Below are 15962 nucleotides of genomic sequence, written 5' to 3'. Positions count from 1 at the left end.
TAACAGATTAGCTGGGTGTGGTGGTGTGTGCCTGTAATCCCACCTATTCAGGAGGCCGAGGCAGGAGAATTTCTTGAACCCGGGAGACAGAGGTTGCAGTAAGCAGAGATCACACCACTGCACTCCAGCCTGGGCAACAAGAGCAAAACTCAATCTCAAAAAACAAAAATTACCTCACATGCATTAAAATGGCCATTATCACAAGACAACCAGACCCCAGTCTCTGTCACCCCAGATATACCCAGGGACCCTAATCTATGTCCCACAGAACTAGGCAACTGGACCTCCAGAGTCTATGAGCTCACATGTCCCCTGGTCTCTGTTTTGTCCCCACAAACAAAACTATAAAACCAAACCCTCCATCTCTGTTACCCTGAATACATCGCCTTGGGACCCAGTCTCTGTCTCACAGCCCTGGACAACTGACCCCCAGACACTGCCACCCCAAACAGGACAACTGTACATCTAGGCTCTGTCACCCCACATTGAGCAACACGTTGCATAAAATGTGAGCTCAGACTAGAGATCTGAGTCCACGGTCCCATTAATCTCCATCTGGTGGACCAGACTCCATCCAGTCTCTCCTAAACTAGATGGCCAGACCCCTGATCCCACTCACGCCAAATGAGGCAAGCCGACTTCCATTCCGTATCACCCCAAACTAGACCCTGGTACCCCTGTCATTTCATCCCATCCTGGACAACCGATTCCTAATCTCTGTCATTACAAACTAGGCAGCTAACCTCCTAGTCCCTGTCACCCCAAATTCAACTTCCCAGTCTTTGTGCCCCAAGCTAGGTCCTGGGATCCCAGTCTTTATCCCACAGAATTAGAAACCAGAGGCCCCTGTTTCTGTCACCCCAATCTAGGCAAAGAAAGCTCCATTTCTGCTTTTTCTTTTTTAAGACTCATAGTTTCACCCAGGCTGGAGTGCGGTGGTGCGAGCATAACTCACAGTGGCCTGAACCTTCTGGGCTCACGTGATCCTCCCACCTCAGCTTCCTGAGTACCTGGGACTATAGGCCCGCACCACCATGACCAGCTGATTTTTATTTATTTATTTATTTTTGAGATGGAGGCTCACTCTGTCACCCAGGCTGGAGTGCAGTGTCATTATCCTAGCTCACTGCAGCCTCAGACCCTTGGACTCAAGCAATCCTCCCATCTCAGCCTCCCCAGTAGTTGGAGCCACAGCCATGTACCGCAATGCCCAGCTAACTTTTTATTTTTGTAGAGACAGGACTTCATTTTATTAGCCAATCTGCTTTCAAACTCCTGGCTTCAGGCAATCCTCCCACCTCAGCCTCCCAAACAGATCTCCAATTACTGTTACCCCAAATCAGAAACTGGAGCCCAGGCTATATCACCAAACAAGACAACCAAAATCCCAATCTGTCACCTCCAACCAGCCAGCTGGATCCCAGACTCTGTTACCAAATTAGACATGAGATCCTTGGTCTCTGTCCCCTCGATGAGACACCAAGTCCTCCAATTTCTCCTACTCCAAACCAAACCAGAGAAATGGGACCCTAGTTTTTTTGTTTTATTTATTTATTTATTTATTTATTTATGTATTTTTTTGAGACAGAGTTTCGCTCTTGTTACCCAGGCTGGAGTGCAATGGCACGATCTCGGCTCACCGCAACCTCCGCCTCCTGGGTTCCGGCAATTCTCCTGCCTCAGCCTCCTGAGTAGCCAGGATTACAGGCACGCGCCACCACGCCCAGCTAAATTTTTGTATTTTTAGCAGAGACGGGGTTTCACCATGTTGACCAGGATGGTCTCAATCTCTTGACCTCGTGATCCACCCGCCTCGGCCTCCCAAAGTGCTGGGATTACAGGCTTGAGCCACCGCGCCCGGCCTTTATTATTTATTTATTTATTTTTGAGAAGGAATTTCACTCTTGTTGCCCAGGCTTGAGTGCAATGGCACGATCTCGGCTCACTGCAACTTCTGCCTCCTGGGTTCAAGTGATTCTCCTGCCTCAGCCTCCAGAGTAGCTGGGATTACAGGCATGAGCCACCATGCCTGGCTAATTTTGTATTTTTAGTAGAGGCAGCGTTTCTCCATGTTGGTCACACTGGTCTTGAACTTTCAACCTAAGGTGATCCACCCGCCTTGGCCTCCTGAAGTGCTGGGATTACAGGCATGAGCCACTGCGCCTGGCCTTGGTTTTTAATTTATTTAATTAATTTCCATTTTTATTTATTTATTTATTTATTTATTTTTTGAGACGGTGTTTCGCTTTTGTTACCCAGGCTGGAGTGCAATGGCATGATCTCGGCTCACCGCAACCTCCGCCTCCTGGGTTGAGGCAATTCTCCTGCCTCAGCCTCCTGAGTAGCTGGGATTACAGGCACGCGCCACCATGCCCAGCTAATTTTTTTTGTATTTTTAGTAGAGATGGGGTTTCACCATGTTGACCAGGATGGTCTCGATCTCTTGACCGTGTGATCCACCCACCTCGGCCTCCCAAAGTGCTGGGATTACAGGCTTGAGCCACCGCGCCCGGCCCTTATTTATTTTTGAGACAAAGTCTGGCTCTGTCACCAGCCTGGAGTACAGTGGCACGACCTTGGCTCACTGCAACCTCTGCCTCCTGGGTTCAAGCAATTCTCCTGCCTCAGCCTCCCAGAGTAGCTGGGACTACAGGCAGGGGCCACCACGCCAAGCTAATTTTTGTATTTTTGATAGAGATAGGGTTTCACCATGTTGGCCAGAATGGTCTCGATCTCTTGACCTCATGATCTGCCCACCTTGGCCTCCTGCCCGTGTGCTGGTATTACAGGCGTGAGCCACCACACCTAGCGTTTTTTGTTTTGTTTTTTTTTGAGACAGGGTATCACCATGTTGGCCAGGCTGGTCTCAAACTCCTGACCTCAGGTTATCCACCCGCCTCGGCCTCCCAAAGTGCTTGGATTACAGGAATGAGCCACCTCGCCTGGTCTTTTTTTTTTTAATGGAGTCTCACTATGCTGCCCAGGCTGGTCTTGAACTCCTGGGCTCCAGCGATCCTCTCATCTTGGCCTTCCAAAGTGCTGGAATTACAGGCATGAACTGCCACATCTGGCCCTGGGAGCCTAGTTTTGTTCAACCCAGATGGAAGTTTCTGGTCTTAGCATTTCAATAACTCAATACCAGAACTGAGACCTGTAACCAGTTGCCTTCAGAATAGGCCTTTGGCCTGCGTATCAACCTCCCGCTGACCCGCAGCTCCAGCCCACTGCCTCAGTCATTTCAGAACCGGGTGCTTGGGTCCTTGCCATCAGAAGCCTCCAAGCAAGGGATCTCAACCATGTTCACTGCAAGCCCAGTGATGTAGACTGAACCTAGCATCAACCCGCTAACATGGGCACAGACTCTCAGTCTCGCCAGGGGAACACTGACATTGAAGTCAACAAACGCTCACTGCTACTCCAAAATTGGGATTGGAACTCTGGCCTCTGAGTAGGACCAGGTGACCTGACTTGGGCGGGAGCACTCCAGGTCCCTGCCATTCCTGGTCCCCTAGGATGTGTCCAGCTCTGGCTCCCTCCCTGGTGGAAGCGTTTGTCTGCCCTCTGGTGGCAGATTCTGGAAGTGCACTCTGGTGTGGACCCAGACACTCAGGCCCCCTGGTCTTCCCATCTTGTGGGAAGCCTGAAGCCTGGGAGTCTTCCTGCTTCCTCCCACTCAGCTCCCACGCAGGTCAGCCACCAAGACCTGTCCTTCAACCTCCTGAGTCTCCTCCCTGTCCCGCCTCTCCACACCACTTTCCTGCTAGGATCTTCCCCAGGATCATTCTCCCTGGTCTCACTCCCTCTAGCCCATCTCTCACACAACCTCAGAGGAATTTCTTCCTTCCTTCTTTCTCCTGTCTCTTCCCCCTTCCTTTCCTTCCTTTTTCTTTTTTCTTTTCTTTCCCTTTCTTTCTCTGCGGTTGCCCAGGCTGGAGTGCCATGGTGCTCAGGTGGTTCTCCCAGCTCACCCTCCCAAGTACCTGGGACCACAAGTGTGTGCCACTGTGCCCAGCTAATTTTTGTATTTTTAGTACAGAGGGAATTTTGCCATGTTATCCAGGCTGGTCTCAAACTCCTGGGCTCGAGCGATCCTTCCGTGCCAGCCATTTTTATTTTTTACTGAGACAGGGTTTCACTATGTTGCCCTATCAAAGTGCTCAGCTCAGCCTCCCAAAGTGCTGGGATTATAGGTGTAAGCCACCATGCCTGGCCTCCAGAGGGATATTTCTTTTTTTTTTTTTTTTTTTGAGACGGAGTTTCGCTCTTGTTACCCAGGCTGGAGTGCAATGGCGCGATCTTGGCTCACCGCAACCTCCGTCTCCTGGGTTCAGGCAATTCTCCTGCCTCAGCCTCCTGAGTAGCTGGGATTACAGGCACGTGCCACCATGCCCAGCTAATTTTTGTATTTTTAGTAGAGAAGGGGTTTCACCATGTTGACCAGGATGGTCTCGATCTCTTGACCTCGTGATCCACCCGCCTCGGCCTCCCAAAGTGCTGGGATTACAGGCGTGAGCCACCGCGCCCGGCCACAGAGGGATATTTCTAACATTCACACTTAACCCTGCCTCTTCCCTGCTCAATGTCCTTCCATGGTTTCACATGTTAAGGCAAAATCCAAAGACCTTACCATGGCCCACAGGTCCTGCGTGATCTGGCCCCCAATTGTCCTCCCCAACATGGTCTCTGGGGCTGGCCAGGAGCTCCGCCCTGTCATCGAGCAGATCTGACCTCACGGCCTCTGCACCTGCTGTTCCCTCTGGCTCCAACACTCTTCCCCAAGACCTACTCCAAGGGCCAAGCAGCTCCTCAATCCCCAGCAAGGCCCTGCCCACTAAGCAGGTCTCCAGTCTCAAGTGGTCTCCTTTGTTTGGCTCTGGAGCGTTTACACCTCTCCTCCCTGAGTGTCCTGATTGTTGTTGTTTGAGACAGAGTCTCACTCTGTCGCCTAGGCTGGAGTGCAGTGGTTCCATCTCAGCTCACTGCAACCTCCACCTCCCGGATTCAAGCGATTCTCCTGCCTTAACCTACCAAGGACCTGGGATTACAGGGACCCACCACCATGCCCAGCTAATCTTTTATTTTTAGTAGAGACAGGGTTTCACCATGTTGGTCAGGCTCTTCTCGAACTCCTGACCTCAAGTGATCTGCCTGCCTCGGCCTCCCGAAGTGCTGGGATTACAGGCAAGAGCCACCGCGCCCAGCCCCTTGTTGGTGGTTCTCTATGTGTTTCCTGCATGTCTCCTACTGAATGTGAGTTCACAGACGGCAGGGCCTTGACTATTTCCAGCACTGCCATCTCCCCAGCATCTAAGCCAGTGTGTCCAATAGAAACAGAATACAAGCCATAGGTCACTTGCAATTTTATCTTTTTTGAGATGGAGTCTTGCTCAGTCACCCAGGCTGCAGTGCAGTGGTGTGATCCTGGCTCACTGCAACCTCCGCCCCCAGGTTCAAGCAACTCTCCTGCCTCAGCCTCCCGGGTAGTTGGGATTACAGGCATGTGCCACTACGCCCGGCTAATTTCTGTATTTTTAGTAGAGATGGGGTTTTGCCATGATTGCCAGGCTGGTCTCAAACTCCTGACCTCAGGTGATCCACCCTGATCTCAGCCTCCCAAAGTGCTGGGATTACAGACATGAGCCATTGTGCCTGGGCTAACTTGCAGTTTTCTATTTAATTCGCACACACCCCCCTCTCCCCAACCCCAGCTTCTTTTGAGACAGGGTCTCACTCTGTCACCCAGGCTGGAGTGCAGTGGTGGTGCAATCTCGGCTCACTGCAGCCTTGACCTCCTGGGCTCAAGCAATCCTCTCACCTTGGCCTCCCAAGTAGCTGGGACCACAGGCATGCACCATCACACCTGGCTAATTTTTGTATTTTTTGTAGTGACAGGGTCTTGCCATGTTGCCCACGCTGGTCTCAAAGTTCTGAGCTCATGCAGTCCGCTCACCTTGGCTTCCCAAAGTGCTGGGATTACAGGCAGGAACCACCGCTGCCCTTTTTTAAAATTATTATTTTTAGAGATGGGGTTTCTCTGTGTTGCCCAGGTTGGAGTGCAGTGGTACAGGCATGGCTCACTGCAGCACTGAAGTCCTGGGATCAAGTCATCTTCCCACCTCAGCCTCCCAAGTGGCTGGGACTACATGCCCACACTACCATGCCCAGTTAATTAACTTTTTTTTTCCCTCGCTATATTATCCAGGCTGGTCTCAAACTCCAGCTCAAGCAATCCTCCCACCTTGGCCTCCCAAAGTAACTGCTGGGATTACACAGGCATGAGCCACGGTGCCCAGCCTTAATCATATTTTTTTTTTTTTTTTTTTTTGAGACGGAGTTTCGCTCTTGTTACCCAGGCTGGAGTGCAATGGCGCGATCTCGGCTCACCGCAACCTCCGTCTCCTGGGTTCAGGCAATTCTCCTGCCTCAGCCTCCTGAGTAGCTGGGATTATAGGCACACGCCACCATGCCCAGCTAATTTTTTTTGTATTTTTAGTAGAGATGGGGTTTCACCATGTTGACCAGGATGGTCTCGATCTCTTGACCTCGTGATCCACCCGCCTCGGCCTCCCAAAGTGCTGGGATTACAGGCTTGAGCCACCGCGCCTGGCCCCTTAATCATATTTTTAAAATTAAGGCTGAGGCAGGCAGATTACAAGGTTGGGAGATCGAGACCATCCTGGCCAATATGGTGAAATCCTGTCTCTACTAAAAATACAAAAATTAGCCAGGTGTGTTGGTGGGAACCTGTAATCCCAACTAGTCGGGAGGCTGAGGCAGGAGAATCGCTTGAATCTGGGAGGTTAAGGTTACAGTAAGCTGAGATTGTACCATTGTACTCCAGCCTGGGCAACAGAGACTCTGTCTCAAAAAAATAAACAAATAAACTGAGCGCAGTGGCTCACGCCTATAATCCCAGAACTTTGGGAGGCTGAGGCGGGTGGACTGCCTAAGGTCAGGAGTTCGAGACCAGCCTGGCCAACATAGTGAAACTCCGTCTCCACTAAAAATACAAATAATTAGCTGGGTGTGGTGGCAGGGGCCTGTAATCCCAGCTACTAGGGAGGCTGAGGCAGGAGAATCGCTAGAACCCGAGAGGTGGAGGTTGTAGTGAGCTGAGATTGTGCCACTGCACTCCAGCCTGGGCAACAAGAGTGAAACTCTGTCTCTAAATAAATAAAAATAAGCCGGGCACGGTGGCTTATGCCTGTAATCCCAGCATTTTGGGAGGCCGAGGTGGGTGAATCACAAGGTCAAGAGATCGAGACCATCCTGGTCAACATGGTGAAACCCCGTCTCTACTAAAAATACAAAAAAAAAAATTAGCTGGGCATGGTGGCATGTGCCTGTAATCCCAGCTACTCAGGAGGCTGAGGCAGGAGAATTGCCTCAACTCAGGAGGTGGAGGTTGTGATGAGCCAAGATCGTGCCATTACTCCAGCCTGGGTAACAAGAATGAAACTCCCGTCTCCAAAAATAAATAAATAAAAATAATAAATAAATAAAAATAAAAAATAAAGTCACTTCTCAGGCCCTCTGGCCACCTCCTTTGTTGTCCATCTGCCTGGCATGTTCCCTCCCAAGTGAGTTTTTCTCTTGTGAGTGTTCCCACGTGGCAGCCTCTACCTCACAATGAAAGGCAAACTGGACCGGCTCATGCCTGTAATCCCAGTGCTTTTAGAGGCTGAGGCAGGAGGATGGCTTTAGCCCAGGAGTTTGAGACCAGCCCAGGCAACACAGTGAGACCCTGTCTAATGAAAAGTTAAAAAACAATTAGTGGGTGTGGTGGCATGCACCCGTGGTCTCAGCTGCTCAGGAGGCTGAGGTGGGAGGATCACTTGAGCCAGAGAGGTGGATGCTGTAGTGAGTGGTGATCATGCCACTGCCTAACAGCCTGGTCCATAGAGCAAGACCCTGTCTCAAAAAAGAAAAGGCAAGGCCGGGCGCCGTGGCTCAAGCCTGTAATCCCAGCACTTTGGGAGGCCGAGGCGGGTGGATCACGAGGTCAAGAGATCGAGACCATCCTGGTCAACATGGTGAAACCCCGTCTCTACCAAAAATACAAAAAATTAGCTGGGCATGGTGGTGAGTGCCTGTAATCCCAGCTACTCAGGAGGCTGAGGCAGGAGAATTGCCTGAACCCAGGAGGCGGAGGTTGTGGTGAGCCGAGATCGCGCCATTGCACTCCAGCCTGGGTAACAAGAGCGAAACTCCATCACACACACACACACACACACACACACACACACACAATGCAAGAGGCAAACTGGGCTTGACACAGTGGGTCACACCAGTAGTCCCAGCACTTTGGGGAGCTGCGGGGGAGGATTGCTTGAGCCCGGGAATCCGAGACCAGGTTGGGAAACAAAGCAACAAAGCGAAACCCCCTCACAAAAGCAAACTGCATCTCTTTCATCTCATATGGAGTAAAACCCAAAGCCCTCACTGTGCCTGCAAGGCTCCCTAGCCTCCCACCCTGTCCCCCTTGCTCATCTGCTCCAGCCACACCTGCCTCCTGGCTGCCTTCGCGCCTCCTGGCTGCTGCCATCTATCTCCCAGCTTATGCCCCTGTGGCTTCCTCTGCCCCCATCATTCTTCCTCCAAAGGATCAGGGCTACTCCTGCTCTCATCTCAATTTAGGTATTTGATGAATGTCACATTAGGGAGGGCTTTTCTGGCCAACCTCTTTAACCTGCAACTCACTCCAGAACTTTCTCTGTGCAGAAAAGAGACAACATGGCAGGCTCCGCCCCAGACTGCTGTCCTTAGACCTGCCTGGGTGCACAATCAGTGCTTGGCTGGGAACTTGGGTGTCAGGAGGGTTCTTCTCATTTCCTGATAAGAGTAGCTGACTGTATCTATCTAGGCTGTTTGTGCCAAGCACTGGCCTTCTTTCTGGGAGACGGGATTTTGGTATGTGTCAGAGAGAAGGTCCATGAAACCGCCCCCATGAAACCAAGGTTGCTGAGGCTCTGATCAGAATGTCCCTGGCTGACATTTCACACATGTCGCCATGATACACTGCTGGAGGAATTAGATGTGGCCTCTGGAAGTGCATGCCAGGTTTCCTGAGTTCACCACACGCACATTTTCCTTTCGCTGACAGCTCCATATCCTTTGATGAGAGTAAATCAGACCTATGAGTCTAACTGTGTACTCAGCCCCAAGTCCTAGAGAACCATCAAACCTGGGGGTGGTCCCAGGGACCCCCGGCACACTGTCTTTCTCAACTCTTTCCTCCTCCTCAGCACTCACCACCATTGGACACCCCATAATATTTTACCTGTTTACCTTGTTGATCGTCTTGCGCAACCCCAGGCTCCACGCCAACCCTGGTCTCCGCACTATTCGCAGCTCCACTCACAGAGACCCACAGAAGATGCTGGGGGAGTATTTGCTGAATGACACCTGTAACAGCTTTATTTTCAAAGGCAGAATCCCTCCCCGGGCTTGTGATGGGGCAGTGCTGTGGGCCCAAGCAGCAGCAGACCTGTGCAGGACAGGGGCGGGTAGGGGTGGGGCGGCTGGCCGGGGAGGCCGGCAGGTCCCAGCAGCACCTCACACGGGTTCCATCTGCAGCTCCTCCCCGTCCACAGCCTCGATCTGGTGGAAGGCAGCGTGGGAGCCGATGACTACCAGGGTGGCTCCTGCAGGAAAGCCGGCAGCTCAGGGCCATGCTCCTGTGCCTGGCCCCACCATCCACCCCAGCCGCTCAGACCCTGTACTTACCCAGCACCCAGAAGACGGCCGAGCCGGCACCAGCCAGCCAGAAGAAGGGGAAGGATATGCCTCCAGCCAGAGCGTACTGATGGGCTGGGCTCACCTCTCGGCCTGGGGGCAGATGGCATTGGGGCGCTGTTCCCACCTTCCATGCCCTCTCCCAGAGTAACCCCTGCCGCCCCCCCAACAATCTATACAAGCTCCAGGACCTCGGGATTGAATCCAAACTCCTTATGCCAAGGCCCTCCAGGTCCTAGGGTCGCCCTGTTCCCCTGCTGTCCCAACTCCCCTCCAGAACACAGCACACTATCCTCACCTGCCTCAGCCCCACCCTCTGCCCTCTGGTCTACATCCTCTAGAAAGCTCCTGGGATCCCAGCTTCCTGCTCCCCAGACTACTATGCTTTCCTGCTGCAACCCTCACGCACACCAGGGGTCTCAAACTGGTGGCCCGAGGGCCAATGTGTTTTTTGTGATGTTTTGCAAGAATGTGATTTGTGGCTGGCAAAGTGAATGATTTCACATAAAAATACCAACTACAGGCTTCTCACAGAGGTCTGGGAAATGGGGTCTGCATGCTCTGGTGACGGTGATCAGCTGAAGCCAAGTCATGGCTGTGCTTCAGATGCTCCCTCCACCCCACCCTCCTCCACCCCAGTCTATCATGCACATAACGTGCCGCAGGGCTACCTGACCATCCCATCCCAACTCCCTGACCACACTCCAAACCTTGATTTTCCCCTGGGGGGAATTTCCCTGGCATTTTGTTTTCCCAGTGGTCCTTGGTACTAGTCTGGGAACCATATGAAACATACTCCTCAGTTTTTCTCTCTAAGTCCCAAGGTCTTTCTGGTCACATCCCAGAAAGCCAGAAAACGAACCGGAACAAATCTAGACCAGTGTAAGGTCGCCACCTGGTGTCCAGTATGGGCACCTGCAGCTGATGCTTGCCGCAGAGAGCGGCGAGCAGTGGAGGGAGAGGGAAGGAGTCACGTGATTTGGAGAGCGTTAGGTTTAAGGTACAGCAGACAGGTGGAATCTGGGTTTGAGGAACTGCAATTTACCGGGCCGAGACTCGGTGGGAGCATCTGTTTTGAGATGTTAAGGGATCAGGTTTGGGGGACCTAGTCTACATCTAGGCATGGGCGGACTTGGGTTTGGGGTCTGAAGTCTGTAATTCCAAAAGACCAGGATGTGAGTGACCAAGGATTCATACGCGCAGGGGATTTCTCACCAAAGAGCACAAGCTTGGACTGCAAGGTGCGCAGATAGAGAATGTAACAGGCGCCGAAAAAGACAGCCAGAGCCACCAGCAACATAGGGGACGTCACCCTGGAGGAGGAGTGCAGGGAGGCGGCAGTCAGGCAGCTGGGGCTAGGCCAGCCAAGAAGCCCTGGCCTCCACCGGTGTGCGGCAAGCTACATCCTGGAGACCAGGGAGAGCCAGGTGACATTTAGTCACCCCACATCCTGGCCAGGGTGATGGTGGGGTAGTGACCTGGCCCTTTGGTGACAAGGTAGGTCTAGCAGAGCCAATCCTTGGGGGCGGGGCCTGGGCGGTGAGAGGAGGGGCCTGGGCGGTGGGGGCGGGGCCTGAGCCGGGAGAGGAGGGGGTCTAGCCGTGGAGGGAGAGTGCGGGTGTGGGGCCCGGGAGGCACTCACACGCAGTACAGGATAAGGCCCAGGAACACGAACACATAGTTGCTCTGGTAGTACTCCACGTTGCGTACGAGGCGCTGGCACAGCTCGCCCAGGTTGCGGGGCCGTGAGAAGCGCTGCTGGTCCACGAAGGTCCCCCAGGGCCGGATGGTCGCCCGGCGCCGCTCCAGCCACTCCCGGCCTGCACCAGAGGGGATCAGCTTCGGCAGCAGGGTCCTGCGCGGGGTGGGGCCGGGTCAGTGGTGGACCGGGATGGAGGCCCATATCCCCGCGTAATAAGGGGGCTAAGCCTGGACTCCCTCCTGGGACCCCAGACTCCTGGCCCGCAGAGGGAAAGGGGGCTAAGGGTTCAGACTCCAGGGTCCCAGAAGAGGAGACCGGGGACCAAGACTTCGGCGTCTCGGGGCTGGGACTCCGGGCACTCAAGGGAGGAAAGGGCCGGGGGGCCAGGACTCCGGGTGTCGGGTCCAAGGGGCTAGAGCCGGCTCGCTCACGTGGCGCTCAGCCCTTCCGCCTCGGCATCCTTCTGCTGGTCCTTCGGGGCTGCCATGTCTGCGTCGTGAAGGGTAGAGCTGCGGTAACTAGCCCGGTACCCTGCAGACCCTGCCGGCACCGCCTGAGTCCGGCCCTACCCGGCGGAACCGACGTGGCGCCGCTCGGGAGCAGCTGGGGACGGTAGTTCTGTCGCCGGGCACTGTGGGAGTTGTAGTCCTGACGGTGGCTGGGAGGGTGGCCGCTATGATGGCGGCCTGACTCGCAGGACACTGGAAGATACAATCCCAGAAAGTGACGGCACGCGCCTCTGGGCATTGTGGGAGTTGTAGTTTCGGGAGGGCACAGGTGGGCTGTCAGGAGCAAGGGCGTTATAGGAGCTCTAATGGCAGAGGCGGGCGTTGTGCACTCTCCCGGGGAAGGCACAATGGAGACCGTGCAGAGCTGTCGTTCTGTCTCTAGAGGGCCTAAAAAAAAACCTGGAGGGCTTGCTAAAACACAGAATCCTGGGCCCCAGCCCAGATGTTCTCATTCAGCGTGTCTGGGGTGGAGCCCAAATTTGCATTTCTGAGTTCCCAGGTGATGCTGATGCCGCTAGTCCATGGACCACATACTGAGTAGAAAGATTTAGCTAATTTATTGATTCCTTCCTCAAGAGATTGAGGCTAGTGAGGGGGCTATGGTTGCTGGAATGGTATCTGAGGTTGCTCCCTACCCCACCTAGTGGAGTCCCAAATATGAATGAGTTGGGGCTAGGGACACCCCCGTCCCCGCCCCCACCACTACCACCACACACTTTTGGACAGGAGGAAGTGAAGTTGGGAAAGAGAAAGTGTTGAGAAGTTTTAAAAGTGGGAGGTGTTATACCTAAAAGAGCTGTGATTCTGGAGTCAGACTCAGGAGAAAATCCAGGCTGTGTGGCTGTGACCTAGTCACCTCCCTGAACTTCAGTATCTTCATGTGGACAGTGGGGATCCTAATGGTACCAGCTCACAGAGTTATGATGATTCAGTTAAATCCATGTGAAGTGCTTGAAAGACTTTTATTTATTTATTTATTTATTTTTTGAGACGGAGTTTCGCTCTTGTTACCCAGGCTGGAGTGCAATGGGGCGATCTCGGCTCACCACAACCTCCGTCTCCTGGGTTCAAGCAATTCTCCTGCCTCAGCCTCCTGAGTAGCTGGGATTATAGGCACGCACCACCATGCCCAGCTAATTATTTGTATTTTTAGTAGAGACGGGGTTTCACCATGTTGACCAGGTTGGTCTCGATCTCTTGACCTCGTGATCCACCCGCCTCGGCCTCCCAAAGTGCTGGGATTATAGGCTTGAGCCACCGCGCCCGGCCTGAAAGACTAACTTTTAAAGAGACTTTATAATTGCTCAATAAATGATAGTCATTGTTATTGCCACTATATTATCCCAAATGTTATGATTATAATTTCTAGAGTTCAGCCTCCTGAAATTTAATAGGAACATCTTAGGGGCTGCTGGCCTCTTGGATGTCCCCAAAGATGGCTAGTGTCTGAGGCATGGGCCTTTCTTTTCCCTGGTTCCCCTAGCCATGGTTCTTTCTCAGTCTTTTTCTTTTCTTTTTTTTTTTTTGAGACGGAGTTTCACTCTTGTTACCCAGGCTGGAGTGCAATGGCGCGATCTCGGCTCACCGCAACCTCTGCCTCTTGGGTTCAGGCAGTTCTCCTGCCTCAGCCTCCTGAGTAGCTGGGATTACAGGCACGCGCCACCATGCCCAGCTAATTTTTTGTATTTTTAGTAGAGACGGGGTTTTACCATGTTGACCAGGATGGTCTCGATCTCTTGACCTCGTGATCCATCCGCCTCGGCCTCCCAAAGTGCTGGGATTACAGGCTTGAGCCACCAGGCCTGGCTTTCTTTCTCAGTCTGTAAACAGATTCCTCTGTGGCCTGCCCCTGCCTTGAGTGGCACTGTAGGAAAACAGGGCTGGAATTTTAATGGGGGTGTACCAGAATAGGGCCTCAAGAAATGTGTGTTCAAGTATAGGGAAGCCTGGGCTCCCTTAAGCAGACTGAGATTCTAATTTTCCAAAGCAGCTGGGTGGGGCTGGAAGGATAATATCTACATGGGATAACCAGGTGAACTTTAAAAAAAAAAATATTTAAGTAGATAAGAGATTTTGCTGTGTTGCCCTGGTGGGTCTCAAATTCCTGGACTCAAGTGATCCTCCTGCCTTCCAAAGTGTTGGGATTACAGGTATGAGCCACCATGCCCAGCCCCAAGTGACTCTTTTAGGCTCAGCTCTTGTCTTCCAAGATCCACAGCACTTCAGGGTTTGTGCTTTGAAGCCTGCTGGAAGGTGTTCCCAGGAGGTGGGGGCGGGGGGAAACGATGACCCTGCTGTCCAAGGTGCTGGTGGGTCAATAGGCAGGGAAGCCCTCTTGCAAGGGCCCCACGCTGAAGATGGAAGAGTTACACTTTGAAGATCAGATTGGCTACTTACTGTTTATTTTCTCTTCATCACCCCCAGGCTTTTAGTGGATTCATGTTTTCTACCTAGGATTCAAACTTGGAAATCTAAGGAGGACTTCGGGGTCTGGTGCCTGGCTGATGCCTATAATCCTAGCACTTTGGGAGGCCCAGACGAGCAGATCACTTGAGGTCAGGAGTTCAAGACCAGCCTGGCCAACATGGTGAAACCCCATCTCTACTAAAAATACAAAAATCAGCTGGGTGTGGTATTTTTAGTAGAGATGGGGTTTCATCATCTTGGCCAGGCTGGTCTTGAACTCCTGATCTCGTGACGCCTTGGCATCTCAAAGTGCTGAGATTACAGGCGTGAGCCACCCTGCCCGGCTCCAGCTGTCTCTTCCATGGCTGTCCGTGGGAGATTCAGGATTGACTTTTGTTATGAGAGCTGTTGGGTTTCCTTATAGGAACTGAATGAAAGCAATTTCATTCGAAAACCCACTGGTCTTTGTTCCGAGCAGAGGCCATGGAGCAGAGGCCTGAAGGTGTTGAACAGTGCAGTCCATGGTGAGAGATGGGGAGGAGGACAGTGGACATTGCAGGAGGGGTTAGGAGTGGGAGGGTGGGGGGAACTTTGAATAAGGGAATTCTAGGAGATGGGTCCTGGACACAGGGGCAGTGTGGGAGAGGGGGGCTCTGAGGCAGAGGCATCAAGTGAGATGGTGGGAGATGGGGTCCCTGAGAGAAGGGGGCTTTGGCATATGGGGCCTGAACTAGGAGGGTGGTGGGAGATGAGGGGGCACCCGAGAAGATTGTGGGTCCCCAGGCCAGGCATGGTGGCTCATGCCTGTAATCTCAACACTCTGGGAGTCCAAGTGGGGTGCGGATCACTTAAGGCCAGGAGTTTGAGACCAGCTGGCCAACATGGTGAAACCCCATCTTTACTAAACATACAAAAAAATATGTATTTCCTGGAATAGGCAAAACAAAAAAAAAATGAATAAAAAAAAATTAGGGGCTGGGCGTGGTGACTCACCCCTGTAATCCCAGCATTTTGGGAGGCCAGGCAGGTGGATCACAAGGTCAGGAGATCGAGACCATCCTGGCTAACACTGTGAAACCCTGTCTCTACTAAAAATACAAAAAATTAGCTGGGTGTGGTGGCATGTGCCTGTAGTCCCAGCTACTACTCAGGAGGCCGAGGCAGGAGAATCGCTTGAACCTAGGAGGCAGAGATTGCAGTGAGCTGAGACTACACCACTGCACACCAGCCTGGGTGACAGAGCATGACCCTGTCTCAAAAAAAAAAAAAAAAAAAAGGGTTCCTCCAGCATGAAGCCTCCTCCCTCTCTCCTGAGATCCCCAAGGAAGTGGTGCTGGGAGAGCAGGAAGACCTTAGCCCATTCAGCCGGGGACCTGGGTCACTGTCCGTGCTGTGTGACCTCAAGGAAGGCTCTCCCCTCTCTGGGCCTCAGTCTCCCCACCTGTCTATGGGACTGTCTCTTCCCCTGCACCAGATAAATAAAGTAGTATTTGTGGGCTCCCCAGGAGAGGCCCAGGCTCATATAGCCCCTACCAGGACCAGGCTGTATCCTGGGGTTACCAGGGGTGTCCAGCGCGCATGGACCCTACCCTCCAACTGCCTTTCCCTGC

The 15962-nt window shown here is 52.8% G+C and overlaps 1 protein-coding gene across 1 annotated transcript; it reads right to left on the bottom strand.

Annotated features, from left to right (window-relative positions):
• Positions 1-9390: 9390 nt before the first annotated feature.
• On the bottom strand, positions 9391-12063 carry RABAC1 (Rab acceptor 1). The gene is made up of 5 exons (XM_003943218.4): positions 11869-12063; positions 11378-11590; positions 10951-11048; positions 9727-9828; positions 9391-9644 (listed from the first exon to the last, which is right to left on the bottom strand). The coding sequence occupies exons 1-5, from the start codon at positions 11922-11924 to the stop codon at positions 9556-9558; spliced, it is 558 nt and encodes a 185-aa protein (XP_003943267.1). The 5' UTR covers positions 11925-12063; the 3' UTR covers positions 9391-9555.
• Between the last annotated feature and the right edge of the window lie 3899 nt (positions 12064-15962).

The sequence above is a fragment of the Saimiri boliviensis genome, chromosome 14, assembly GCF_048565385.1.
Source record: "Saimiri boliviensis isolate mSaiBol1 chromosome 14, mSaiBol1.pri, whole genome shotgun sequence".
NCBI classification, from domain to species: Eukaryota; Metazoa; Chordata; class Mammalia; order Primates; family Cebidae; genus Saimiri; species Saimiri boliviensis.
The sequence above is the reverse complement of the archived record's forward strand: the minus strand, read 5'-3'. Positions and strand labels throughout refer to the sequence as shown.

What these genes read in the sequence shown, in the direction of transcription:
- RABAC1 (XM_003943218.4), bottom strand. Translation starts at nt 11,924, where the DNA reads ATGGCAGCCCCGAAGGACCAGCAGAAGGATGCCGAGGCGGAAGGGCTG. An exon ending in GGCCTTATCCTGTACTGCGT is followed by an intron (nt 11,049 to 11,377) that starts GTGAGTGCCTCC and finishes CTCCTCCTCCAG; the next exon opens with GGTGACGTCCCCTATGTTGC. An exon ending in GTCCAAGCTTGTGCTCTTTG is followed by an intron (nt 9,829 to 10,950) that starts GTGAGAAATCCC and finishes ATCTGCCCCCAG; the next exon opens with GCCGAGAGGTGAGCCCAGCC.